The 26,799-nt window shown below is 40.8% G+C and overlaps 2 protein-coding genes across 2 annotated transcripts in view; both read right to left on the reverse strand.

The window, feature by feature from the left end:
* Positions 1–702: 702 nt before the first annotated feature.
* Positions 703–5,629, reverse strand: LOC120570557 (alpha-aspartyl dipeptidase-like). The gene is made up of 5 exons (XM_039818955.1): positions 5,492–5,629; positions 5,209–5,233; positions 4,176–4,235; positions 3,037–3,119; positions 703–2,871 (listed from the first exon to the last, which is right to left on the reverse strand). The coding sequence occupies exons 1-5, from the start codon at positions 5,581–5,583 to the stop codon at positions 2,868–2,870; spliced, it is 264 nt and encodes an 87-aa protein (XP_039674889.1). The 5' UTR covers positions 5,584–5,629; the 3' UTR covers positions 703–2,867.
* An 11,238-nt stretch (positions 5,630–16,867) lies between these two features.
* si:dkey-69o16.5 (uncharacterized protein LOC100149419 homolog) overlaps positions 16,868–26,799 on the reverse strand; it is an 11,847-nt gene continuing 1,915 nt past the window's right edge. The window contains exons 3-8 of the mRNA XM_039818959.1: positions 25,911–25,985; positions 24,209–24,288; positions 22,751–22,924; positions 20,100–20,159; positions 19,366–19,448; positions 16,868–17,004 (exon numbers count right to left, since the gene is read on the reverse strand). Of these exons, the coding sequence (XP_039674893.1) occupies positions 16,944–17,004; positions 19,366–19,448; positions 20,100–20,159; positions 22,751–22,924; positions 24,209–24,288; positions 25,911–25,985 (533 nt within the window). The 3' untranslated portion in view covers positions 16,868–16,943. The remainder of the gene's footprint in view (positions 17,005–19,365; positions 19,449–20,099; positions 20,160–22,750; positions 22,925–24,208; positions 24,289–25,910; positions 25,986–26,799) is intronic.

The following is a 26,799-nucleotide window of genomic DNA, read 5'->3' on the forward strand; positions in this document are numbered from 1 at the left end:
AGCACTTTGAAACTGGGCAAAACAACCAGCAGTACTTTATTTAAACAACTGTATTCAAGAAGAGCAAGACAATACGATACAAGATTCAAGTTACAAACATAACTATATCCTCCCATCCACTACCAAAAAGCATGTTAACTACTTGAACATACATTTTGCTCTCCTTTCCTTCTGGCCAGCAAATTTCTCAATGACTCTCTGATTAAAGTCAGTCATCTCAGTAACAAGTCTCTTTTCCATGGACAGCATGGCCAATGCATTCATCCTCTCCTGGGTCATGGTGTTTCTGAGAAAAGTTTTTATTCTTTTCAAGGTTGAGAAGGACCTCTCAGCTTCAGCCGTGGTCATGGGTGTGGTAATGACAACTTTTAATAGAGTCACAGATTTTGAAAAAACTTCTTCGAGATTGACAGCTGGAATAGGTCCACAGAACCATGGCAGGCTTTGAACTCTTCCTTGCTGTAGATGAGACTGAGCTCTGTCTTCTGCTTGCTTCCACTGAGGATTGGGTACGCTTTCATGGTGCTGCTCAATGCATCTTCAGGAAAGGTATCCTTGTACAGCCTTTGTTGGAACTGTTGGATGCTCTCTTTGATATGGACCGAATCAATGTTCTTCTTCTGGAGCTTGGCATAGAGGAAGTCTACATGTGGCAGGATGTGGTGACGAAGTTCCAAAAGAACTTAAAATCCTGATCCTCCAGTAGCATGCCCAGGGCTCCTGCTTCTCTGACAGTATTGGGGTCGAAGTCACCTGAGTCTTGTATGTTCTCAAAACAGAGATTCAGATCCTTTCTGTGCTCAAATGCTCCACAATATTTCACACACTCTATTATCCTGGACAGTAAGTGTCCTCTTCCTTGTGCTTTCTAATGCCAATCCTGTAGCCTTCATCTAGTTCTTCAGCAATGCTAACTCTGCCAAATTTTGTTAGCTTCATGCTATTATCAAGATGGCTGCGGCTAATTTCATGACGTTTGCATTTTCTTTAAGAAACGTCATGAAATTAGCCGCAGCCATCTTGATAATAGCATGAAACGGGGGTAAGAGTCTTACCCCCGTTGTTGTCCACAAAACCTCAGTGCCGACACTTTGAAATAAATTACAGGGAAAGCAAAGGCATTGATAACATCACATCCAGCCAGCCAACTCTGTTTCGCATAATAATGTTTCGTGAAGCCCACGGTGAAGCCCACGGTGTAGCTTCGTCCTCGGTCACTGGCCTGCTGCTGGTGGTCCGGTCCGAGATCCATTATCCTCTTTTTTTCTTCCAGCGAACGCCTTGTGAAAGGGTTTTTTGGAAGATCAATGACATAATTTGGTTTAGCTGCTGCCATTATCTCTACAAAAGTGATTTGTGTGATTGTCAGCTTGCAAGGTTTTGGCAGAGTGATGGTATGTTAAGCGGCCAAGAGCGTGAAGTTGAATGACAGGTGTCAAGAATCAATCAGATTGGATAAAATAACACATATCCAATTCTGATTCGCCAGGGATGCAGTGCGCCTGGAGGAGAATCTTCAAGAAACCAATTAGAGACAGACCAGCTTGAGGTCACATGCTTGCCTTGTGGAATGTAACTGTAACATATACTCAAGTCCAAATTTTGAGGTACTTGTACTTTACTTGAGACTTTTCTTTTCATGCCACTTTCTACTTCTACTCTGCTACATTTCAGAGAGAAACATTGTGCTTTTTACTCCACTACATTCATCTGTTACAGCTTTAGTTACTAGTTACTTTTCACAATAAGATTTCTGCACGCAAAACACATGTAGTTTATAAAATCTAGTTTTACTCTAAATGAAACTAGCCAACAATATAATGGCCTACAAGTCCAGCTGAAGAGAGTCCTGGGAAGAGAGTTCTCTACTTTTAATTCTTTAACTACATTTTCCTGATGATGCTTAGAGACTTTTACTGAAGTAACATTTTCACTGCAGCCCTAACCCTAAAGGATCTGAATACTTCTTCCAACACTTTTTTCTTTCCTATTATGAACTCTGTAGAGTCAGGTGCAAACATAGTCCGGAGTTTCCCTTTCTCACATGTAGCACAGAACAAGAGATTGGCCGTGTCAGATGCATTCTCACTTTCTAGAAATCTTCTGTTTGGTTTGGGCAAGCGGTGGCGTTTTGGTAGAGTGTGCAGGAGGCAGGACATGACACAGATTACACCACTAAGCCAGTTCGTAATTTAGTCAAAGACAACCGAGCCTCTTGCCGTTCCTTGAATTGGCAGGGTACAGTGAATACCATTTAAAGTCTAGTCCAACTGATATGGACATTCCTGTTTAGTGCTCCGCTAACTTAAATGGGGATTAAATGATTTAATCATGCGGCTCTTTTACACTTTCCACATGTTATCGGACCGAATGGATCAAATTCTGAAAGTGAAACAAGTCATTTCATGGAGGGATGTGATGGCCCAAAAAATGTCTCCACTGATTTACAGACATCTCTTTCTCCATGTAAATCTGTGGGGAAAGTTTTACTGTAAAGTTTAATGTTTTTTTTGGGCCAGAGGGCCAACTGTTTCGACACTAATAGCTGCATCTCATATCGCTTAAATTGCATCCCTGACTCCTCTACTTGCCTCCCTTCCTCGCATGTTAGTCCCTTCCACCAAGGAAGCCCTGGAGCGACATGAGGAAATCATAGGAGAAGAGAGGCAACGAGCAAATGGTTTTTAGAGGAATGAGACGTCCTTTCCTCTGAAGCAACAAATGAATTTATCAGCTGCACGGCTTCCAGGAAGACTGCGCTCTGTATCCTCACTCATAGCTCCTCGATGATTCCTCCTCAATGCTCGCTCCTCGTGGCAGAAATAAGAGCTTTGCCTTCACCGAGGAGGGACATAACAACTTCCAGTTCAGCTGAGAAGTGAGGAGTCGAGGAGCCATCAGATAAGGGCCATGAGATGCAGCTTATGTTCAATATGCTTCAAAGCCCGCCGCACATATAGCTCCTCCAGGTAATGTTAGATTAGATCAGGGTGCAGTGCATGATGTGTGAAAGAGACGTGTGTGTGTTAACTTTACCTGGTGAAGAGTCTGGCCTTGGTGGTTCCCAGTAGTGTGGCTTTGTTTCCCTCCACCAGCAGCAGGGATCCCTCCCTCAGACCCTGAAGAGGCACAAAATGACCGTAAATATATCTGATAAAAAGCCGGTATTTGTCTGCGGCCTTCTCAAACAAATAAAGGCAATAAAACATTGAAAATATTGTGCTAATATTGTGGCTGTATTTGGTAAATTTCCACAGCTCTATTGCCATCATTACAATGCTAAGATCATTGATTACATGAATTCGGTTGACAAAAAAATTTCCAATCAACACAGTTCACAGTTTACAAAAATAACAGCAGCAGATTTGCCATCAGAATTCTTAGTAATTTTGCGATGTTATTTCTAAAATTAAGTCAACACATCCAGCAAGTTTTTCACAATAAAAGCGTAACTGTAAAGGGAGGGAATTATGTACATTGATCCTCTGGAATCATTTCATTTCTGTGAAGGAAGTGTGCAACATCTTTCCAAGCTAATTTAAAGGCAGGGTTGGTAACTATTCCCAATACACACTTTTTTATATATATTGTTTTAAATGGTCTTTACACCCTGATAATATAAATAACTTATGGGCTCTGAAAAAGGAGCGAAAAAGATCCGTCACCTGTAGCTTTTGTAATCCTGTAAACACGCCCACCAATCAAAACCTGGTGGTGCGCTTGGAAAAAAACTATGAAATGCCTCCTTGCGTAGGCACAGCGGGCCTACTCTACCCCTCCCGCGAACGAGCCTGAACTCAAAGAATGTCGTTGCCGGAGTTACTGCAAGTATACAGGAGGACGGAGGAAAAAACTGTTGCCGCTGCTGCCTGTACTTGCGCCCTGCTAAAACGGAAAAGAAAGTCTGACCCGACTACTCTAGTCTTCACTACAAAGGCTGCAGATGCAGATTGAGGAGATGCAACTTTCAAATCTTGCTAGCTTTTCAACATTCCCACTCATCCTTTACCAGTGATCTTAAATAATGGCTGACTGGAAGCGAGCATTTAAGAAGAGGAACTGAGAGTATGACATGACAGTTGTTGGGATTAGTGCTGTAGACATGTACATACCACTGACTTTATCGAGACAAACAAAAGGTAAACATGGAAATAGTTTGGAGTTTGTAGTCTCACCAGGACACTTGGAGTGTCAGCTTCCTCATGGTACTGAGTGATCCTCTGCTCTCTGGTCTCCTGCACAAGAATAACAAAGTCAAATGAAGTATAAGGTTACCACGGAGCCCTGTTGTTCTAGCCTATATTTGTTTACATTCATTCATTGTGTGTCCATTAGAAGTATGCCGAATCATCTGTTAGCAGCTCCTGATTGAAGTTTAAATGGATGTACAGACAACTATCGCTGGAATACTTTATACTCACGAAAATATTTAAACATCTAGATTTTAGAAGTTCTGCAGTTATAGGGAGCGTATTTTTTTTATTATTTCTAGGCAGATTTATGGACGTTTATTCACCATTGACATCAGAGATAATTACATCACATTAACATGTAAGTCAGACTGAATCTGAATTTGTTTTTCATGTCTGTGTGTTCAGATTTGACCGAGTTATGACTCTGAAAAAAAGTGTATTTTTTGACGCAAGTAGGGGCAAAAGGGTGCTAAGGGTTTTAAAGTACCTTAATCGCCTCCATGAGTGTGTTGCAACTGCTGCTGCTGTAGCTAATCGTGCCGAATCACTTTTTATCAGCTAAAAAATAGATATAGTAGAGTTGTTTTATGGTCACTCTACTCCACTGCTAAAGTTGACAGTTGCATTATATTTTGTGTTGACGACTGGTGTAGTTTGTGAATGACAAACTCATGTTACTCCTGTTAAGTAAAACGTACTTTAAACAAACTTTTTGGGACTCAGTTCTAAATGTAAACATTAAGTTGGTGCATTATAAAACATATCTAAGAGTTGCTTGTTGCTTGTACAATTTACAGCAGAAGTTCTCTGAGAATCTCTTTTATATCCAAGATATTAGGTCTAGATATTAGATTAGTAAAGTCTGCAAGTTGAAAAATGCAAGACAAACCAACATGGAGAAGAGAGGAAGGAGGCGCACACACATACAACAAAAAAATACAAACCCCTATGTAACACTGTATGAACAAACAAGTCAAATACAATCAGAGCAATTAGTCAGAGATACTGTACTGACCTGGGCAGGAGGTTTGTCCACAACACTGTGATCACAAAAAGACGTATTAAACACGAGCAGTCTAATTACAGGATTACTCAACTCCACTTTATTTATATAGCACCTTTGATACAAACATGCAGCCCAAAGAGCTTCACAGAACAAACTTATCTAATGTTTCAGCTTACAGTTTACACTCAGCCTACATTAAAACTAGTAACATTATTTAATAACTGTCTCATAATATTACAGGTTGGGAAACCACTGCATTGTATAATGTAATATTTGCATAGTTTTTACTTACAGATGCAGCCAACAGTCCGATGGACAAACAGAGCAACAAAGCAAACAGAAAGCCTGATGCCATCTGTGGAAAGTAGAGATGGCACGGTTCATGAAAAAACACCCGAACCGCTCGGTTTGCTAGTCTCGGTTCGGAGCATGTGTGTACCGCACGGTTCGTCAGTACACTGTTAAGCTGCACTAACCTCTTACTGTCGTAGTGTCCACTTTATACACCTATGTTAAAACACTAACTGGAAATGATGAACAAACGCAACCCATGGCAGCTGATTGGACGATAGCGTCACATGGGTCTGGCTGGTCCCTAATTTCATGGCGGCTCGTTCAGAGTACGATCTCATATTGTACTAAAATAGTTCACCGAAACGTGTTTCTGAAAACATTTTAAGCGAGAAATAGGCCATGCAGTTGCTGAATCTGTCTTCATTTCAGATCGACAAAGGTCAGTTTAAAAGATTTTCGTCAGCTTTTGAGAGACACCGTCAACCGCCCCTCAGTCAAGTGGGAGGTGCGCGCGCAGGTCACGTCACGTCACGTGCAGAAATGTCAAGTGGGAGAGAGGCTGCCCAGAGCTGGAGGATGCGCCAGCGTCGTTTATAGTCTGGTGTGTGGGAACATTTTGGATTTCATGGTACCTATGATGAAATAAAACAATATATAGAACTGCCACTGTGTGCATGTTTTGTGCAACATGCATTCAATATGCTAATTTGAGCTATATATCATATGCTGAAGTATATTCTGGAGTGTTAAAGATTAAAAGAAAAAATAACAAGAACCGTACAGAACCGAAAACCGTGACCCTAAAACCGTGATACGAACCGAACCGTGGGTTTTGTGAACCGTAACACCCCTAGTGGAAAGACGTTAAACAAAGTCAACATACTGCAGACAAGGACATAAATGCAGAAAATTAATAACTGTGATCAGTGAGCCATTTATCAAATTAAAGTATCCAGCTAGTTATAAGTGCATCATATAATATAGATATGGTTTGACATTAAATAGATTAACTAATATTTAAAATGTCTAAATATTAAATACACTAAGTGTTCTCAAAATATTAAATGTCCTCTCGATGAATACAGATTAAATGTGATAATAAATTGAAATATAATTACCTTTGCTGAGGTGATGATTGCCTGACACAGAACAACAAGCTGATGACTGATAGAAAATGTCCAGTCTTTATAGTTTATCAAAGCATGTTGAAAGCGCTGCAGGATCCTTTAAGTGACGCCCTTCTTTTCCAGTCTGCAGAGAGACTTCTTTGCAAGCAACGTGGCATCTGAAATATTGAAACCTGAGAACATGTTTGAATTGCTGATTGACATGGTGGTGCATATAAAAAAAATGAGGAAACACTTGTTAAATAAAACTTCCAGTAAGAGATGGAACATTTGGGTATTTCCTTTTTTTCACTGTATACTTCTCAACACTAAATCTCAGAGGTAAAGTTAGTTACTTTTTACATTTAAAAACGCTGATATGAAGCTGTACTAACACTAATCTACCCAGTAGTATAAATAAGTAAACTATACTTTGAAAAACTACAAAATTAAAATTAGAGGTCGACCGATTAATCGGCATCGGCCAATATCAAGCCGATTAATAGGCAGGCGCATCTGTGGGCAGCCTGGTGTTGTTGTTGTTGTGGAACACGTGTTTGCTGCCCCTAGAATAAATTACCAGCAGAGTGAGCAGAACCCATCCAGTGCCTAAGGAAGGAGCTGTTCCTCGGAGAAAACGGTAAGGATTAAATTCTTATAAGTCCTATATATTTAATGAAAAACGTATGACATGTTACTGCCAACTTCGAGAAAAAACATGAATAGGCGACATGACGTTCGGCTACTTTAGATATTGATAGCTCTCATGTCATGCTGTCATGTCACAATAATTAAGCTAGAATTTTGCAATCAAAGACAGTGGATCTGTTATGGTTTCAGTGTTTTATGTCTGCACTTTCTGTAACTTTCTGTTCCTTGTTGTGTTGATGTACTCTGTTCTGTGTCTTGTGTGTTTTGGTTTATTCCTGTATTCTCTGTTATCCCTTGTGTTGCCTAGTGTTGTGTCAAGTGTCTGTAGTTAGGTTATGTCATGTTTTGTCTGTTTGTCCTGCTTCCTGTTTTATTTTGATAGTCTGGTCTTCTGTCTTGTCATGTCTAGCTTTGCTTTCTGTTTCCCGCCTTTGTTGATTGTCCTGCCCCGCCCTGATGTGCTTCACCTGTTGTCTCAGCTGTTTCTGATTTACCCATCACCTCATGTATTTAGCCTCTGTGTTCCCCTTGTCTTGTGTCAGATTGTTTTGTAGTCATGCCCTTGTGTTTCCTCCCTGTGCCTTGTGTTTGTGCCTGCGTCAGTTTGCTCCTGCCTATGTTTTTCCCGTCAGTTTATTTTTTGTGAGTTTTCCAGTCTTTGTACTGCCGCTTTTTTTGTTTTTATTAAATCCTCCACTTCAACGTTTGCTTGCCAGCCTGCCTGCTCTCTCTGCATTTTGGGTCCTCTACTTCCCTCACCCGTAACAGGATCTGAGACTTGTATTATTTGTTCTGTTTGCGTGTCTATATTTGAGAGGGTTGTCAACTCAATGCAGAGAAAGAAGTTGTAATTAAAAGAGACCACCGCACCATAGGCTAGTGAAGGACTGGCTTTGCTTTGCTAGCGTCGTTGCTAGGGTTGGTACAGAGTAGACTAGCTGCTAATATGGCACCTGTGCCTTAACGACCCGTATCTACCGGACCGAATAGCAATGCGGATTTCTGTGACTCATTTCGGTCGCCACTGATATGCCTGCGTTGCTCTCTGATGCTCCGAAAACGAATGTTAGAATAAGAGAAACATTGCAGCATGTGACGCTAGTTAACATTACACTCATCAGCAGCTAACGTTAGCCTACCGTTAGCTAGCAGATGGATTAAACACAATTAAAATGCTGTGTGAAGTGTGATTTATTTCACTGTATAGGATCCAACAGCAGCATGTTAAGCAGTGTGCAGCTGCGGTTGTTTAGCTACTTGTCTGAAGAACAACACAGACGGTGCTTCGCGGTGCATTCAAAGTTGTTGTAAAATACCCTTTTGCCATGGTGGTTGTTTTTGTCGTTCAACAGCAATTTACTAGTGAAATACCTTATTGTTATAGTTATTACATTATTATTAAATCATTTAATTTTGACCATATGGCCTAAAGTTGTTTTCCCCCCTTTTGCGATAATTAGGTTTTGTCCATTTGGCTTTGTCAGTCAACATACAAAACAAACCAAAAATACATGTTTCAGGACAGTTTTTGGGAAGATGATAGAAACGTTTTTAGCCTTGTATCACATACAATGCACTGAATTATTATCTGATTTATAAAACAAATGTTAGATTTTATATCTATACCTATCTATAAAATGACTTGAAGAAGATGATATACAAAAATACTAACTTAACCTTGTATTTTCCCCCTTTTTTAGTCATTAAGTCTGATGGCTGAAAAGAAAACCACCCCCTTATGGCAGCGCTTCACCCAGCCAACGCAAACAAAGAAATGCTGCTGGTTGCTACTGTGTGTCAGCACTACTATTGTTAAAATGGTCAATTTATTTTATTGTTCTCAGATGTTTGATAAATGCTGCTAAGTGCACTAAACTTTATCTTTTCATTGAAAAGTTTATTTGACAAAGTTAAGTTTATTTTCTTTCTTTCTTTCTTCTTACCCGTTTTGTTTATTTATACAATATATGTTTTTACATTATACATGTTTAATGTAAGTATACAAGTGCAGACTGGTGTTCAAGTGTTCAATAAATGTTTTTGTTGAGAAATTTTGTGTATCTTAAGTACTTATTAGTGTTAAATTTTATCTTTCAAATAGAGGTTAAAAACAAGCAAATATCGGCCAAAAATAATCGGCAGCATATATCGGCCATCGGCCGACCCTGATTTCAAAAGATCGGCATCGGCATCAGCCTGAGAAAACCCATATCGGTCGACCTCTAATTAAAATGCTTCTACCTCATACAAAAAAAAAAGATAATTTATGATGAGTGATTTAATCATGCAGCTCTTTACATCCTGCCACTCCCCCCCGTAACCTCCGCTCCTCTGATGCAAGCCTCCTCTCCCCACAACTCAGGACCAAGCACCGTACCTGGTGGTGACAAAGCTTTCACCATTGCAACCTCTTCAGATTAGCTTTCCATATACAATATTCTTACATTTCTCACCTGATAGTTACTGGTTTTATTGTTTTTAATTGCTTTTAATATGCTTTTTTTATGTATTGGTTTTATTTGTTTTTAATGTTTTTAACAAATTGTTACCAAGCCAAATACAAGGAAGGTTCCAAGAACGTACTGGTGGTTATGAATTACGTGATGATTTAAACTTTAGGACGCAGAAACATAGTACAACTTTGAAAAGTTTTAGCCTTACAGTTAATGGGGTGCATTTGTGGAATAAGTTGAAGATGGAGATGAAACAATGTCCAAATATCAACCTTTTTAAATATAGACACAAACAAAAGATTTTCGACAAGTATAAAGAAGAAGAAATGATTAGCCATTAGGAGTATTTCTACCATTGGAAGTGTATATAATCCTTTTTTGTTCTGTTTTGTATTTGTTTTGATTGTTATATTGTTTGTTTGATATTATTTCGTTGTGTTGTTTTGCAATATGTTTTTTTGTACTATTGTGAAATGAGAAATTTTATTGTATTATTTTATGGGGGGGGGCGCCTATAAGCTCTTTTGCTTCTGCCCACTCCCTTTGAGCAGAATAACTGCTCAAATAAACAAATAAACTAAACTAAATTAAACTAATGTGATGTATGTGTTGGTTTTACTGTAAAGTGTCTTTGAGTACCATGAAAAGCGCTATATAAATAAAATGTATTATTATTATTATTATTAGTTTTATTATTATTATTATTATTATTATTATTATTCTAAACTTTCCAAATGTTATCGGACCGAAAGGGTTAAATTCTGATAGTGAAATGAGCCATGTCTCCATTTCCTCCGGCTGTACAAAGTGAAGCCAAAATCTCCCGGATGTATTATTATGGATATTATGGCACCAAGGTTATAATCATTAACAAAAATGAACAAAATAACGAAAACTAGGTGGGAAAAAACATTGTTGTTAACTGAACTAAAAATAAAAATGATTCATTACAAAAAAATCAAAAACTAACTAAAATAAAATGATCGAAAAAATGTCCTTAGTTTTTCGTCATTCTTTCATAGAGCAAATAACGTTATTTCTTTCAGAGTTAATATTTCCGAGCATAGACCTGTTTTATACAGTCTATGCCGTAGACATTTACAGTTTCCGACTGGGAACACAGAAATTCCGACATTCAATGTCAAATTGAACACAACATAGTCCGTGCCTCTCGCTTGGCATCATGGCGTTACCAATATACCTCAACCTTTATCCTTTTCCTTGATGGGGTGTAATCCTCCTGTCTCCGGGCGGATTCTTCTGTTGCCACACACACACACTCACAGGGTTGGGTCCTCTGCCTGGTGCAACTTCCTCTTCTTGTTCTCGTAACCTTTAAACTTTTTTTTACTTTTATGCCATATAAAGCCTAAACTATTTTGATGACTTAAGCTTAACCTTCTGTGCATCAAGATGTCACCCAGAGTTACTTTTAACCACTTCTTCAATTTGACTGCACACAGCTCTTTTGCAACTAGCACATACACACATTCAATGTCAAAATAAACACAAATAGTCCATGCCCCTCGCCTGGCATCATGGCGTTACCGAAAGTCAGAAGAAAGCGGCAGAGACCTATTTGATTATGACTGTGTCAGATAAAAGCAAGTGCCTCTTAGTGGAAGGTGGTAAAATATGTGGACAATTTATTAAAGGGAAAAATCCCACGAATTTGAAAGTACATTTGAGAAGCGCGCACAAGGAGGCTAACCTAGCTTACCTTAACAAGGTAAAGGAGAACGCAAAGCCCCCTTTCCCCAAAACAGAAACTAACCCCGGTACAGGGCGTGGATGTATGGGTACAGGGCCAGGCAGCATAACGGAGACAACCGTAGGACAGAGAACATTACAGGCCTGCTTTCACTGGTGACCCGATAGCTGCTGGTTAGTAATTGCTGAAGAAATGCGAATTTTGGTGAAAAAGAAACCTGAAGGCTGACATATCTGACTCCATCTACTTTAATTCCTGCGCATTTGTTGATAGGACTTATGGATAACAAAACTCAAGGATCAACTCTGAGAAGATAGATTCAGGTTAAGAAACGTTTACTGAGTCCAGCAGATAAGTTACAATCACATAAGTGGGTTCACAAAAGACACTGAGTATCCCTAGCTTCAGACAAAGGTGTCGGAGTTCAGGCTAGCAAATAGTCAAGTTGTGAGCCCCGTTCTGCAATATCCCTCAACCTTTATCCTTTTCCTTGATGGGGTGTAATCCTCCTGTCTCCGGGCAGATTCTTCTGTTGCCACACACACACACTCACAGGGTTGTGTCCTCTGCCTGGTGCAACTTCCTCTTCTTGTTCTCATAACCTTTATAAAATTCCATATGCCATATAAGAACATAACTATTTTGATGACTTAAGTTTAACCTTCTGTGCATCAAGAGGTCGCCCAGAGTACTTTTAACCACTTCCTCAATTTGACTGCACACACCTCTTTTGCAACTAGCACGTACACACATACTCTTAATAAAATATTCATACAATACGCAGGAACACCAAAAGCGGGAGGAAGTGTGGGTTAATACCTATAACATAATAATAACTCTACTACCAAAAAGCATGTTAACTACTTGAACATTAATTTTGCTCTCCTTTCCTTCTGGCCAGCAAATTTCTTAATAGCTCTCTGATTAAAGTCAGTCATCTCAGTAACAAGCCTCTTTTCCATGGACAGCATGGCCAATGCATTCATCCTCTCCTGGGTCATGGTGTTTCTGAGAAAAGTTTTCAAGGTTGAGAAGGACCTCTCAGCTTCAGCCGTGATCATGGGTGTGGTAATGACAACTTTTAATAGAGTCACAGATTTTGAAAAGACTTCTTCGAGATTGACAGCTGGAATAGGTCCACAGAACCATGGCAGGCTTTGAACTCTTCCTTGCTGTAGATGAGACTGAGCTCTGTCTTCAGCTTGCTTCCACTGAGCATTGGGTACGCTTTCATGGTGCTGCTCAATGCATCTTCAGGAAAGGTATCCTTGTACAGCCTTTGTTGGAACTGTTGGATGCTCTCTTTGATATGGACCGAATCAATGTTCTTCTGGAGCTTGGCATAGAGGAAGTCTACTTGTGGTATGATGTGGTGACGAAGTTCCAAAAAGAACTTAAAATCCTGATCCTCCAGTAGCATGGCCAGGGCTCCTGCTTCTCTGACAGTATTGGGGTCGAAGTCACCTGAGTCTTGTATGTTCTCAAAACAGCGATTGAGATCCTTTCTGTGCTCAAAAACAGTATTGATGGCACGGCTATGAAAATTCCATCTGATGTTGCTGGATCTTGTCAGTCAATGGGCAACCACTTTATACAGAAAACTTGTCTGCTTGGGTGACTTGGAAAACAAAAATTCTCACCTTGGATATGTGAGAGGTGGCCTGTTGCATTATCAGGATGTGCTGATGTGCGTAGCAGTGGATGTAGTGGACATTTGGGTACACATCTTGTATTTTCCTCTGAACACCTGCAGTGGCACCCCTCATCACGCTGGCCCCATCATATGCCTGGCAGATGAGCTTACTTTTCTGATCCTTGGGAAGGATAGTAGCAAGACGCTCTTTTAGTGCAGTAGCAATGGACTCAGCTGCAACTGACTGCAGAGGGATGAACTCTTAAAATCATCCCTGCATGTTGTTTTTGTTGTCAATGTAGCGCAGTACAAGCACAATTTGGGACTGTGTGGCAAGATCTGTTGTTTCATCTGCCTGGATCGATAAAAAATCACTTCTTTGATTTTTTTCTTTTTTAACAGACAAAATACAGTCCAGTAGCTCGTTCTGTATAGTTTTTGATGTTCCCTTAAATACAGTGGCGCTGTCAAGGTGCTCTTTCAAAGCTCCATCAAGAGAGGATACAAAATCCACCAACCCGCAAAATATCCCGGGGTTATCTGAGCTCTCACTCTCACCATGGCCACGTAAAGCCAACTCAAAGGCTCCAGAATATTTCACACAGTCTATTATCCTGGACAGTATGTGTCCTCTTCCTTGTGCTTTCTAATACCAATCCTGTAGCCTTCATCTAGTTCTTCAGCAATGCTAACTCTGCCAAATTATTTTAGCTTCATGCAATTATCAAGATGGCTGCGGCTAATTTCATGACGTTTGCATTTTCTTTTTAGGTCTCTTACCCCCGTTGTTGTCCACAAAACCTCAGTGCCGACAATTTGAAATAAAAGACAGGGAAAGCAAAGGCATTGCTAACATCACATCCAGCCAGCCAACTCCGTTTCACATAACAAGAGCGGGTGAAGCCCATGGTGAAGCCCCGGGTGTAGCTTCGTCCTCGGTCACAAGCCTGCTGCTGGTGGTCCGGTCCGAGATCCTTTATCCTCTTTTTTTCTTCCAGCCAACGCCTTGTGAAAGTTTTTTTTTTGTAAATCAATGACATAATTTGGTTTAGCTGCTGCTATTATCTCTACTAAAGTGATTTGTGTGATCGTCAGCTTGCGAGGTTTTGGCGGAGTGACGGTATCGCCTGCGCAAGTAGCGGCCAAGAGTGTGAAGTTGAATGACAGGTGTGGAGAATCAATCAGATTGGATAAAATAACATGTATCCAATTCTATTCGCAAGGGATGCAGCGAGCTGCGCCCGGAGGAGAATCTTCAAGAAACCAATTAGAGACCAGCTTCAGGTCACATGCTTGTTGAAAGTTTAAGGACTTACATAGACATTCATGTATCAGCGTCCCTCGCCCATGGAACCGCATGAAACATCTTGTATTTACATAGAAATGAGCGCCCTTTATTAACGCCACTGATATCTATACAACTCTTCTTTAGTCTATTGGGTATTTAGGTTTTTCTCTGGCACACGTCACTTACACATTTTGCACTTACTGCGGCGTCTTGTGTAGACTGTTTACATATTTGTGCTCATATGTGTATTTTATGTACTTGTGTTATTGTGAATAGATATTTCTAAAATTGTATGTTTTTGTTGTGTTATTATTACACAAAACTTTTTCTGACATTTTTTAATCTTGACCCTGACAAATAACCCATATTACAAAAAAAGACTAAAACTAATAAAAACTAAATTAAAACTAAGCATTTTAAAAAACTAAAAACTAAACTTAACTAACAAACCCACCTTAAAAACTGATTAAAACTTAACTGAATTTGAAAACAAAAAGTCAAAACGAAATAAAAATAAAAACTAATGAAAAATGCAAAACTATAATAACCTTGGTTGGGAACTGGAGGATTGCTGGTTCAAGTCCCTGTACGGACCGAAGTATGGAGTGTGGACTGGTAGCTGGAGAGATGCCAGTTCACCTCCTGGGCACTGCCAAGGTGCTCTTGAGCAAGGCACAGAACCCCCCCCCAACCGCTCAGGGCACATGTTCAGCAGTCGCAGCCCACTCATTAGCCCTTTCTGCATAACAATGTTCATTAATATAAAAATATTACGCACTAAAGCTTTATCTTTCCACACCAAACTCCATTGAAAAATCTGGCATTTGAATGATCATTTATCATTTAATACAACCCCTGTACAACATGACTTCAGTCCTCTATAAATGTTATAGAGTTTGACTGAAACCCTACTCTCAACTTCTCATAACACTTCACTTTAAACAGACAATAACTGAAAACATTTAAGTGTGCAGGAGTTTTACTAGCCTGTCAATGGCTTGTGCTACTTACTGATGAATATGGAAATGTTAAGTTGCACAAATTTTCATTGGTATTCGCCATAATAGATGGAGAACTTTTATAATCCCATTGGTGAATTGCAAATTAAGCTACTCAATGATGAACTTGGGGGACAACACTATGAAAAAAAGATTTTATTATTAAAATAGGTATGTCAAACTTCAGCAGAAGACAGATGATTAAAGTATTTTCAAACACATTCATAAAGACTAACATGTACAGTATGTTTGCTGATGAATGGGATTCACCATAACCAGAATCAGCTTTAATGGTGTTTTTTGTGTTGCTCCAAGTGTACTTGAACAGAAGAAGACATAGAGCTAAAAACAAGGAAACAAAGACAAAAAAAAGCTAGGACACACTCACTGTCTGTTTTGTTGGACAGATTTGATATTCAAACTGTTATGATTTTGGTATTTTATTCTGTGTTTTGTCTTATTGTAGGGGTCTGTTTTTCTGTTTCCTATTTTATTTTCTGGTTTTCTGTCTTGTTTTACTTCCTTTATTTTGGTTTTCCCGCTCTTGTGATTGCCTGATGTTTTTCACCTGTTTCCCAGCTCTTGTGTCACTTGCCTCTCGTTTCTTCTCGTTACATCGTGTATTTACTCTGTGTTGTCTCTGTCTGGTGTGGTATCATTGTTTGTTGTGTCGTGTCGTGTCATGAATTTGAGATTTGCTCTGCAAGTCAGTCTGGCGAAGAGCCCATTCAAACCCATTTCTAATGTCCCCAAAATCAAGGCACCAATCACAACCGTTAAGGCGGGCTTTACACGACGATGATAGCAAGCAGCTTTTTGTTTACATTTCAACATGACGGCTACTGATGTGCAGCATCACCCAGATCGTTGCTCTGATTGGTTTTAGGTCTATCCAGTTGCGCCCAGAGGCATTTGAGCGGCGTCCGTTGGTGACGCCCCTTTGGAAATGAACTGTCTATGAACTTTTCCCAGACCCACTCTCAGTTACAGCTGAGAAGGGTCTGGTGTCAGCCAGGCTAGTCGTCGTGGCTAGTCTCATGTGTTTTTTGCTTCCTGGTCTTCAAGCTTTTTGGGATTATTTTAGTGTGTGCCTGCCTGCCAACCTCTGGACACTCTTGTTTGTAAGTTTTTGTTCAATAAACTCCTTAACTGCATTTGGGTGCAAGCCTTGTCTTGTCTATCCCTTGACAATTCCGTGACACAAACACGCCAACAAAGATATGTGGCCCTGCTGAACACATGACATGGTTCGACTGGTTCTATGTACTGTTTGATATATTTTACATATATAAAACATGATGTGCTGGTATCTTGTGTTGTACGTAAAACCTTTGTCTGCAAAGTAACAAGAAACTAAAGCTGTCAGATATATGTAGTGCAGTAAAAAGTACAGTAAAAAGTACAATATTTACCTCTGAGATGTAGTGGAGCCGAAGTAGAAAGGAGCAGAACATGGAAACACTCAAGGAAAAGAACAAGTACCTCAAGTTTGTACTTCACTAAAGTCAGAAAACATCATCACAGAAACAACAGATTTCTCTTTAAAATGTTTATTCAGTTTTGACATTGTGACATGGTGAGATCTTCACGTCCTGCTTTCTTCTGATTGGTCAATGTGTCAGCAGGAAGCTGAGGTCACTACCGGGGTCGTACTCCACTGTGGGCTTTCCCCTAAAACACACAAAACACATCATGATTATTGATGTTGACAGTTACCCCGTCAGGGGTGGAATGTAACTTTACCATTTACTCAAGTCCAAATTTTGAGATACTTGTACTTTACTTGAGTCTTTTCTTTTCATGCCACTTTCTACTTCTACTCTGCTACATTTCAGAGAGAAATATTGTACTTTTTACTCAGCTACATTCATCTGTTCCAGCTTTAGTTACTAGTTACTTTAGTTACTTTAGTTACTCCACTACATTCATCTGTTCCAGCTTTAGTTACTAGTTACTTTAGTTACTCCACTACATTCATCTGTTCCAGCTTTAGTTACTAGTTACTTTAGTTACTAGTTACTTTACACATTAAGATTTCTGCACACAAAACACATGTAGTTTATAAAATCTGATGTTTTATTCTAAAGTAAACTAGCCGATAATATAACGGCTACAAGTCCAGCTGAGATGATTAGACCATTAAACGTGTGTGTGTGTGTGTGTGTGTGTGTGTGTGTGTGTGTGTGTGTGGACAATTAAACACACAACTGTTTGGATCCTTTACACTTTCTAAAATGGGAAGAGAGTTCTTTACTTTTAATAATTTAACTACATTTTCCTGATGATACTTACAGACTTTTACTGAAGTACCATTTTCACTGCAGCACTTCTACTTGTAACATAGTATTTATACAGTGTGGTATTAGGACTTTAATGAAGTAAAGGATCTGAATACTTCTTCCACCAATTTTTTTACCCTAATATGAACTCTGTAGAATCAGCTGCGGACCTAGTCCGGAGTTTCCCTTTCTCACATGTAGCACAGAACAAGAGATTGGCCGTGTCAGATGCGTTCTCACTTCCTAGAAATCCTCCATTTGGTTTTGGCGGTAGCGGTGGGCGTTTGGTGGTGAGCGCTGCAGGAGGCATGACACAGATTACACCACTAAGCCATTTCGTAATTTAGTCAAAGACAACCGAGTCTCTCGCCGTTCCTTGAATTGGCAGGGTACAGTGAATACCATTTAAAGTCCAGTCCAACTGATATGGACATTCCTGTTTAGTGCTCCGCTAACTTAAATGGGGATTAAATGATTTAATCATGCGGCTCTTTTACACTTTCCAAATGTTATCGGACCGAATGGATCAAATTCTGAAAGTGAAACAAGTCATTTCATGGAGGGATGTGATGGTCAAAAAAATGTCTCCACTGATTTACAGACATCTCTTTCTCCATGTAAGTCTGTGGGGAAAGTTTTACCGTAAAGTTTAATGTTTTTTTGGGCCAGAGGGCCAACTGTTTCGACACTATAGCTGCATCGCATGTCGCTTAATTGTGCTGACTTTGGGTCACATTGACCCATAAAATATGGGACGTAGAAATAAGCGCTGAAAATGTGTAGAAGAAAAATGCAACAATTTAAAACGTTGGAAAAAGCAAAAACAAACGTCGGGGAAAAAAAGTGTTTTTTTCAAGGTTGACAGGAAGACAACACAAATTGCATCCCTGACTCCTCTACTTGCCTCCCTTCCTCGCATGTAAGTCCCTCCCACCAAGGAAGCCCTGGAGAGACACGAGGAAATCATAGGAGAAGAGAGGCAACGATCAAATGTTTTTTAGAGGGATGCGTCTTCAGAGGAAGACGCTTCTGGAGCTGTTTGGGGCGGAGTTAGCAACTCCTTCAGCTGCACGGCATCCGGGAAAGCTGCTCTCTGAATCCTTGCTCATAGCTCCTCGATGATCCCTCCTCGATGATCCCTCCTCGATGCTCACTCCTCGCTCCTCGATGATCCCTCCTCAATGCTCACTCCTCGGGGCAGAAATAAGAGTTTTGAGACGACCTTCACCGATGGGGGACAGAACAACTTCCGGTTCAGCTGAGGAGTGAGGAGTCGAGGAGCTATCAAATTGGGGCGGCTGTGGCTCAGTGCTAGAGCGGTTGCCTGCCAATCGGAAGGTTGGTGGTTCAATCCCTGGCCCTGTGGTCCCATGCCGAAGTGTCCTTGGGCAAGACACTGAACCCCGAGTTGCCCCCGGTGCTGTGCATCGAAGTGTAAATGTGTGTGAGTGTTGATCTGATGAGCAGGTGGAACCTTGTACGGCAGCCTCGGCCACAGTGTATGAATGTGTGTGAATGGTGATTCCTGTGCTATGTGCTAACGACTTTGAGTAGTCGTTAAGACTAGAAAAGCACTATATAAAAACAGTCCATTTACATTTACAATAAGGGCCATGAAATGCAGCTTATGTTCAATTTGCCCGGTGCACTTCCTGGGGGCCTGGTTCTCACATAAAGCTCCTCCGGGTAATGTTAGATTAGTTCAGGGTGCAGTGCATGATGTGTGAAAGAGACGTGTGTGTGTTAATGTTACCTGGAGAAGAGTCTGGCCTTGGTGGTTCCCAGTAGTGTGGCTTTGTTTCCCTCCACCAGCAGCAGGGATCCCTCCCTCAGACCCTGAAGAGGCACAAAATGACCATAAATGATCTGATAAAAAGCTGGTATTTGTCTGTGGCCTTCTCAAACAAATAAAGGCAATGAAACATTGAAAACATTGTGCTATAATGGCTGGTTTGGTAAATTTCCACAGCTCTAGTGCCATCATTACAAAAATCATTATTAACCCTAAGATGGTTGATTACATGAATTCTGTTGACAAATAATTTCCAATCGACGGTTCACAGTTTACAAAGATAACAACAGCAGTTTGCCATCAGATGTTGTTTTCTTAAATGAAGTCAACACTTCCAGCCAATTTTTCACAATAAAAGCGTACCTGTAAAGAGAGGAAATTACGTACAAAAGTTGCCACTGCTGCAGTTAGTTGCGCCCTGCTAAAAAGGCACAGAAAATAAAGTCTGAAAAAGCAGCGACTACAAAGGCTGCAGATGCAGATTAAGGGGTTAGACGGAGCCTTTTCAACATTCCCACTCATCCTTTACCAGTGATCTTAAATAATGGCAGACTGGAAGCGAGCATTTAAGAAGAGGAACTGAAAGTATGACATGACAGTTGTTGGGATTAGTGCTGTAGACATGTACATACCACTGACTTTATCGAGACAAACAAAAGGTAAACATGGAAATAGTTTGGAGTTTGTAGTCTCACCAGGACACTTGGAGTGTCAGCTTCTTCATGGTACTGAGTGATCCTCTGCTCTCTGGTCTCCTGCACAAGAATAACAAAGTCAAATGAAGTATAAGGTTACCACGGAGCCCTGTTGTTCTAGCCTATATTTATTCACATTCAATCAAACTGTGTCCATTAGAAGTATGTCGAATCATCTGTTAGCAGCTCTTGATTGAAGTTTAAACATGGGTGTACAGACAACTACCGCTGGATAACTTTATAAGTACGAAAAAGTTAAAACATGTAGATTCTCAGGCAAGTTCTGCAGTTATAGGGAGCGTATTTTTTTCAATTATTTCTAGGTGGATTTATGTATGTTTATTCACTGTATTTATCAGAGATAATTATATCCCCTGAACATGTAAGTCAGACTGAATCTGCAAATTTGTTTTTCATGTCTGTGTGTTCAGATTTGACCGAGTTATGACTCTGAAAAAAGGGCGTTAAGGGTTTTAAAGTGACTTAATCACCTCCATGAGTGTGTTGCAACTGCTGCTGCTGTTGCTAATCGGGCCGAATCACTTTTTATCAGCTAAATAGATAGAGTTGTTTTAAGGTCACTCTACTTCACTGCTAAAGTCGACAGTTGCTTTATATTTTCTGTTGACGACTTCTGTAGTTTGTCAGTAACTGTTATGTTAGTCCTGTTAGTCCTCCTGTTAGTCCGGTCAATTTTGACCTGTTTTCAAAAGTTTCTATATAACAAATATGGGGTTATTTCAACCAAATTGCCCCAAAAAACTAACTGAATGTAATGTCTTTTTCGAGTCAGAGGACAAAATCAGAGTCACTTCAAACACCAGATGAAAGTGGACACAGTTGAGTCCTTACTTTACTGCTTAAAGTATATTTTACTGATAATACTTGCGTGGGATGATTCTGAATGCAAGACTTTTACTTGTACTGGAGTATTTTCTACTTTTGTCGTGTTGGTGTTTTCTCACTGAGCCACTGCAGACTTAAATACTAATTTAGGAAAAACTCTTCTGTGTAGATAAGAAGGCAGTAAAACCCAGAGTGTCTCAATACTGAGCCGGCTGATTGACGATGATTTAGCCGCCACTGATGGGTCGAGTCCAAAGGTTTATCAGTTATCATCCTTTCATCCCCTCAGGTTGAATAAAAGCCGAGTATGTGATGATGAGTCTGGGATCTGATATGTTTGAACCTTGATATCAGCAGCTGTAAAGTTTTAAAATAGTCTAACGTTCCCTTTCTGCCGGAGGAAGTTTCGCAACACGTGAAGCTGTGAAAACTGCAGTGGTTAACGAAAAGAAATGCTGCGTCAGCAAACTGAAACAAAAGTCCTAATGTAGGACTTTTTTGAGGTTTTTGAACTCTCGATAATTTGTGAATGGGAGCCTTTAAAGAAAGATGACAAACACAGCTGTCCCACAATCAGAATCATCTCTGCACATTATATTATCTTAGTAAAATAGGAGGAATGTTTTCCAACAGTGTTAATTTGTCTTGTAAGTAGGGGTCCTCCGCTCCTAGACACTGTAATAAGGATTGAGTTTAGCCAACAAAAGGGGACCGGCCTGTTAAGTTTAGACACCAAAACAATTGGTAAGAAAGAAGATCATGAAAAAAGATGGTAGTTTGGATTAAAACACTCCTGTTTCCTGGGTGAAAGTCTTGTGTTTTCTCCTTAACTTCTTCAGGACATGAACACCTGTTTCCTGGGTGAAAGTCTTGTATTTTCTCCTTAACTTCTTCCAGGACATGAACACCTGTTTCCTGGGTGAAAGTCTTGTGTTTTCTCCTTAACTTCTTCAGGGACATGAACACCTGTTTCCTGGGTGAAAGTCTTGTGTTTTCTCCTTAACTTCTTCCAGGACATGAACACCTTTTTCCTGGGTGAAAGTCTCGTGTTTTCTCCTTAACTTCTTCCAGCCCTAGTTAAAATGTGTAGTGATGTTTGAAAGAGTGAACGGCTGTTTCTTCTGACTCACTTCCTGGGTGAAAGTCTTGTGTTTTCTCCTTAACTTCTTCAGGGACATGAACACCTGTTTCCTGGGTGAATGTCTTGTGTTTTCTCCTTAACGTCTTCCAGGACATGAACACCTGTTTCTTCGGGGAAAGTCTTGTGTTTTCTCCTTAACTTCTTCAGGACGTGAACACCTGTTTCCTGGGTGAAAGTCTTGTGTTTTCTCCTTAACTTCTCCGGGACATGAACACCTGTTTCCTGGGTGAAAGTCTTGTGTTTTCTCCTTAACTTCTCTGGGACATGAACACCTGTTTCCTGGGTGAAAGTCTTGTGTTTTCTCCTTAACTTCTTCAGGACATGAACACCTGTTTCCTGGGTGAAAGTCTTGTGATTTCTCCTTAACTTCTCCGGGACATGAACACCTGTTTCTTGGGTGAAAATCTTGTGTTTTCTCCTTAACTTCTTCAGGACGTGAACACCTGTTTCCTGGGTGAAAGTCTTGTGTTTTCTCCTTAACTTCTCCGGGACATGAACACCTGTTTCCTGGGTGAAAGTCTTGTGTTTTCTCCTTAACTTCTTCCAGGACATGAACACCTGTTTCCTGGGTGAAAGTCTTGTGTTTTCTCCTTAACTTCTTCCAGCCCTAGTTAAAATGTGTAGTGATGTTTGAAAGACTGAACGGCTGTTTCTTCTGACTCACCCCCATGTGGCGGCTGTTGGGATCGGTGTCCAGGTAGTGGGGATTAATGTTGAAGGGGACGAGGCCGATGGCGGAGAAGGACGGAGGGTAGACGATGGGCATGTCGTTGGTGGTGTTGATGCTGACGGTCGCCACGTTGGTGCCGGCACTGGAGCCCATGTAGGGGACTCCGTCCTGCAGAGGAGAGGGAGGGAGGGGGGGAGGGAATAACTGGTTATTTGTATTTAAAGGAATGTCCCTTTAATTAGTTCTCTAACAGTTGACAACAGACGTTTGCTCTCTGGTGGACGAACTAGAACAGTGACACTGTTTCAAAACATGATAAATAAAAAATAAAAAAATAAAGATTTCATATACGCAGATACAGATATAATACTGTGTCCGTGTGTGTGTCTGTGTGTCTGTGTGTGTATATTTTGTGTGTGCTTGCGTGTGTGCATGTGGTTGTGTGTGTGTGCGTGTGCTTGCGTGTGTGTCTCTGTGTGTGTGTGTGTGTGTGTAGTGTCAGGTCTGTGTTGTGTGTGTGTGTGTGTGCATGTGTGTGTGTCTCTGTGTCTGTTTGTATGTGTGTGTTTCTGTTTGTGTGTGTGTGCGTGTGTGTGTGTGCAAGTTCTGTTATCCAACACGTTGTGGGGACAATAATCTGTTTACACAGTCACATCATGGGGACCTCTTGCAGTGTGGGAACAAAAAAATGAGGTCCCCATAAGGGAAACCCTTTTAAATGAATGCTGAAGTCATTCTAAAGGAGCCTGTGTGATTTTTAGCATTGGCCCATAAAACATGTTTATAAGTCAGTGTGTAGTCAGATATAATACTGTGTGTGTGTGTGTGTGTGTGTGTGTCTGTGTGTGTGTGTGTGTGTGTGTGCGTGTGTGTGTGTGCATGTGTGTGTGTGTGTGTGTGTGCACATACCTGCAAACTAGTCGCTTTTCAGCGAAAAACAACGTTTTGAATGGGAAAATGTCATCCACGTGAATCGTGCAGTTAAGAGTTGGGGGGGGGGGGGCGGGTTGTGTGAAATTTCCCATAAACGGGAGTTTCAAAAACCTACTGCAGTCTTCTTCACAATAAAACGTCTTTGGTCGCCACGCGAGTCATTTGGCCAATCGCAATCAAGATAACGGCAGCGGGTTAAGGTTAGGATAGCCGATTGGTCAGGGGATAGGACCTGAACAATTTGGGTTACATTAAATGGCCAATAAATGCTATTGAAGGGCGGGTCTTGGCGTGGCCAGCGGCTTCTTTGAAAAGCCCCTGGCTGCATCAGCTTTTCCGCAGATGAATTCAACTTTTCACGCTACGACTACCAGGCACAGGCCGTTTATGGAGAAATTCTCTGGCGTTTAAAATCTGTCAACTTTTTCAGCCCTTCTGAGTTTGCAGGTATGGTGTGTGTGTCTCTGTGTCTGTCTGTTTATCTGTGTGTGTGTGTGTGTGTGTGTGCGTGCGATTCACCTCGAGCACTCTCCTCCGGATCTCTGTCACCACCTTGTTGTCGTAGAGACTCTTCAGCAGCCGGAAAGTGTTTCCTCCTCCTGAAAAAAAAAACACATCTGCAGGTAAACTACAGAATAACTGAGAAAACAGGGGGATGAGGGAAGAGAGGTAGGGAACAATGGTAAAGGAAAGGAGAGAAGGTAGCAGGAAGAGTACGAACGAATAAGTAATAATAGGAAACAAGGACAGAAAAGTGAAATTCCCTTAATAGCATCCATGTTTTCACACACACACACACACACACACACACACACACACACACACACACACACACACACATATACACACACAGACACACATGCACAAACACACATACACACACACACACACCCACACACACATATACACACACACAGAAACCCACACATACACATACACACACACAGACACACACAAATTGACATATACACACACAGACACACATGCACAAACACACACACATACACACACATATACACACACATACACAGACACACACAGACACACACACACACAAACACACACACACACAGACACACACAGACAGACACAGACACACACACACACACACACACACACACAACCCTCACTTGCATTTACGTTGCAAAAAAAGTCCCATAATATATCTTAGCAGAAAGTTGAAAAATGTTGCGTTTACTTCACACAAGAGCAGCCATTTTCCCCTGTTGCCATGGGAACGTTATGAAGTGACGTCGTTACGTGACGTGAACATCATCGAAAAGCAGCATGTTGGGGGGGATCACTGATTTTTCTCTTTTTCATCAAACTGCAGTTTTTTGCAAGTTCCTGCAATTTCATCGCATAAAATTGCATAAATATCATATATAGCATATTCCATCGCATTATTTAAGAAAACGTGCCGCATAATCAAGGATTTTTGGCCCGCAACAATCACAAAAAAACCCACATTTTTCTGGAAGGACTGTCTGCTGCCATAAGAGTAAGTTAAGGTTCAACATTGGGGGGAGACACGTTTCTTTCACTTAAGAAACATTGCCGAAACGTAGAGCTGTTGTTTCGCATTCTGAGCTTGAGCTGATCACTCATGGTTGTATATCGTCCCGGCTTGATTACGGCAACTCCGTTTGAACTTGTCTCAGCAAGTTGTCCCAGGACCGTCTACAACTGGTCCAGAACTCTGCTGCGAGGCTGTAGACCAGGTCCAGCAGGAACTCACACATCCCTCCTGTTGTATACTCATTACGCTGGCTGCAGATCAAGTTCAGGATCCAATTTAAAGTTCTTGTTCTGACTTATAAAGCATTGAGTGAGTGTGTGTGTGTGTGTGTGTGTGTGTGTGTGTGTGTGTGTGCGTGCATGCATTTACTTGGTCCTTACTAGGCAGCAAGTACAAGAATGTGTGTGTGTGGGTTGCACCTGAACACACCTCCTTTTAAGACCAGCACGCCCAGAACGCACCAGAACACACCTCCGTGTAAGACCAGCACGCCCAGAATGCACCTGAACACACCTCCCTTTAAGACCAGCACGCCCAGAATGCACCTGAACACACCTCCCTGTAAGACCAGCATGCCCAGAATGCACCTGAACACACCTCCCTGTAAGACCAGCATGCCCAGAATGCACCTGAACACACCTCCCTGTAAGACCAGCATGCCCAGAATGCACCTGAACACACCTCCCTTTGGCTCTTACTCACCTATAAAAATGCCCTCAGCTTTCCGCACGGCGTCCACGGCGTCGGCGGCTTCGTGGATGCTGTCCACCTCGTAACCTGCAGAGGACAAACACACCGGAGGCTCCGCGTCAAGTATTCACTGCTTCACCACTTTATTACGTAGTTATTTCAAAGTAATGCAGTCCTCTGAGTAATAAGCTGTTTCTGACATTTAAAAAAACTTCAGTAGTATCAGAATGATAGATTTAATGTCTCTCATACAGAAAGATATGAACAAATGTACGCCAAAACTACACCGGAAATATACAGGAAATGCACAGAAGAACTCAAAGAAAATAACATACAAAAGTACAGAAAAGTACACAGACAAAACAAGAAAATACACAGACGAAACGTCAAGAGAATACTTACAAAAATAAGCAGAATAACATAAAATACACACAAAAATACATAGTCACAGTTTATACACAGGATACAAATAGGAACTCAATAAGAAATCATCTATACTATAAAATGTATAGAAAAAGACCCTTTAGTCAGGCTGGTCATCTGTATATTCAGCTAATAGTAATATTTAGGCAATGTCCTCATATTCATAATGTGAACACACACACACACACACACTCACACACACACACACACACACACACACACACACACACACACACACACACACAAACACACACACACACACACAAACACAAAAAAGTGACAAACACACACACAGAGACAGACACACACACACACACAGACAGACACACACGTACACAAACATGTATACACATACACACACACACACTCACAGAGACACACACACACAAAGACACACACACAAAGACACACACACAAAAAAAGAGACACACCCACACAGACACACAGTCAAACAGACACACACACACGTACACACACA

This window comes from Perca fluviatilis, chromosome 12 (assembly GCF_010015445.1).
Source record: "Perca fluviatilis chromosome 12, GENO_Pfluv_1.0, whole genome shotgun sequence".
NCBI lineage: Eukaryota > Metazoa > Chordata > Actinopteri > Perciformes > Percidae > Perca > Perca fluviatilis.

What these genes read in the sequence shown, in the direction of transcription:
- LOC120570557 (XM_039818955.1), bottom strand. Translation starts at nt 5,583, where the DNA reads ATGAACCGTGCCATCTCTACTTTCCACAGATGGCATCAGGCTTTCTGT. An exon ending in TGGACAAACCTCCTGCCCAG is followed by an intron (nt 4,236 to 5,208) that starts GTCAGTACAGTA and finishes ATTCTTGTGCAG; the next exon opens with GAGACCAGAGAGCAGAGGAT. An exon ending in CTGACACTCCAAGTGTCCTG is followed by an intron (nt 3,120 to 4,175) that starts GTGAGACTACAA and finishes GTGCCTCTTCAG; the next exon opens with GGTCTGAGGGAGGGATCCCT.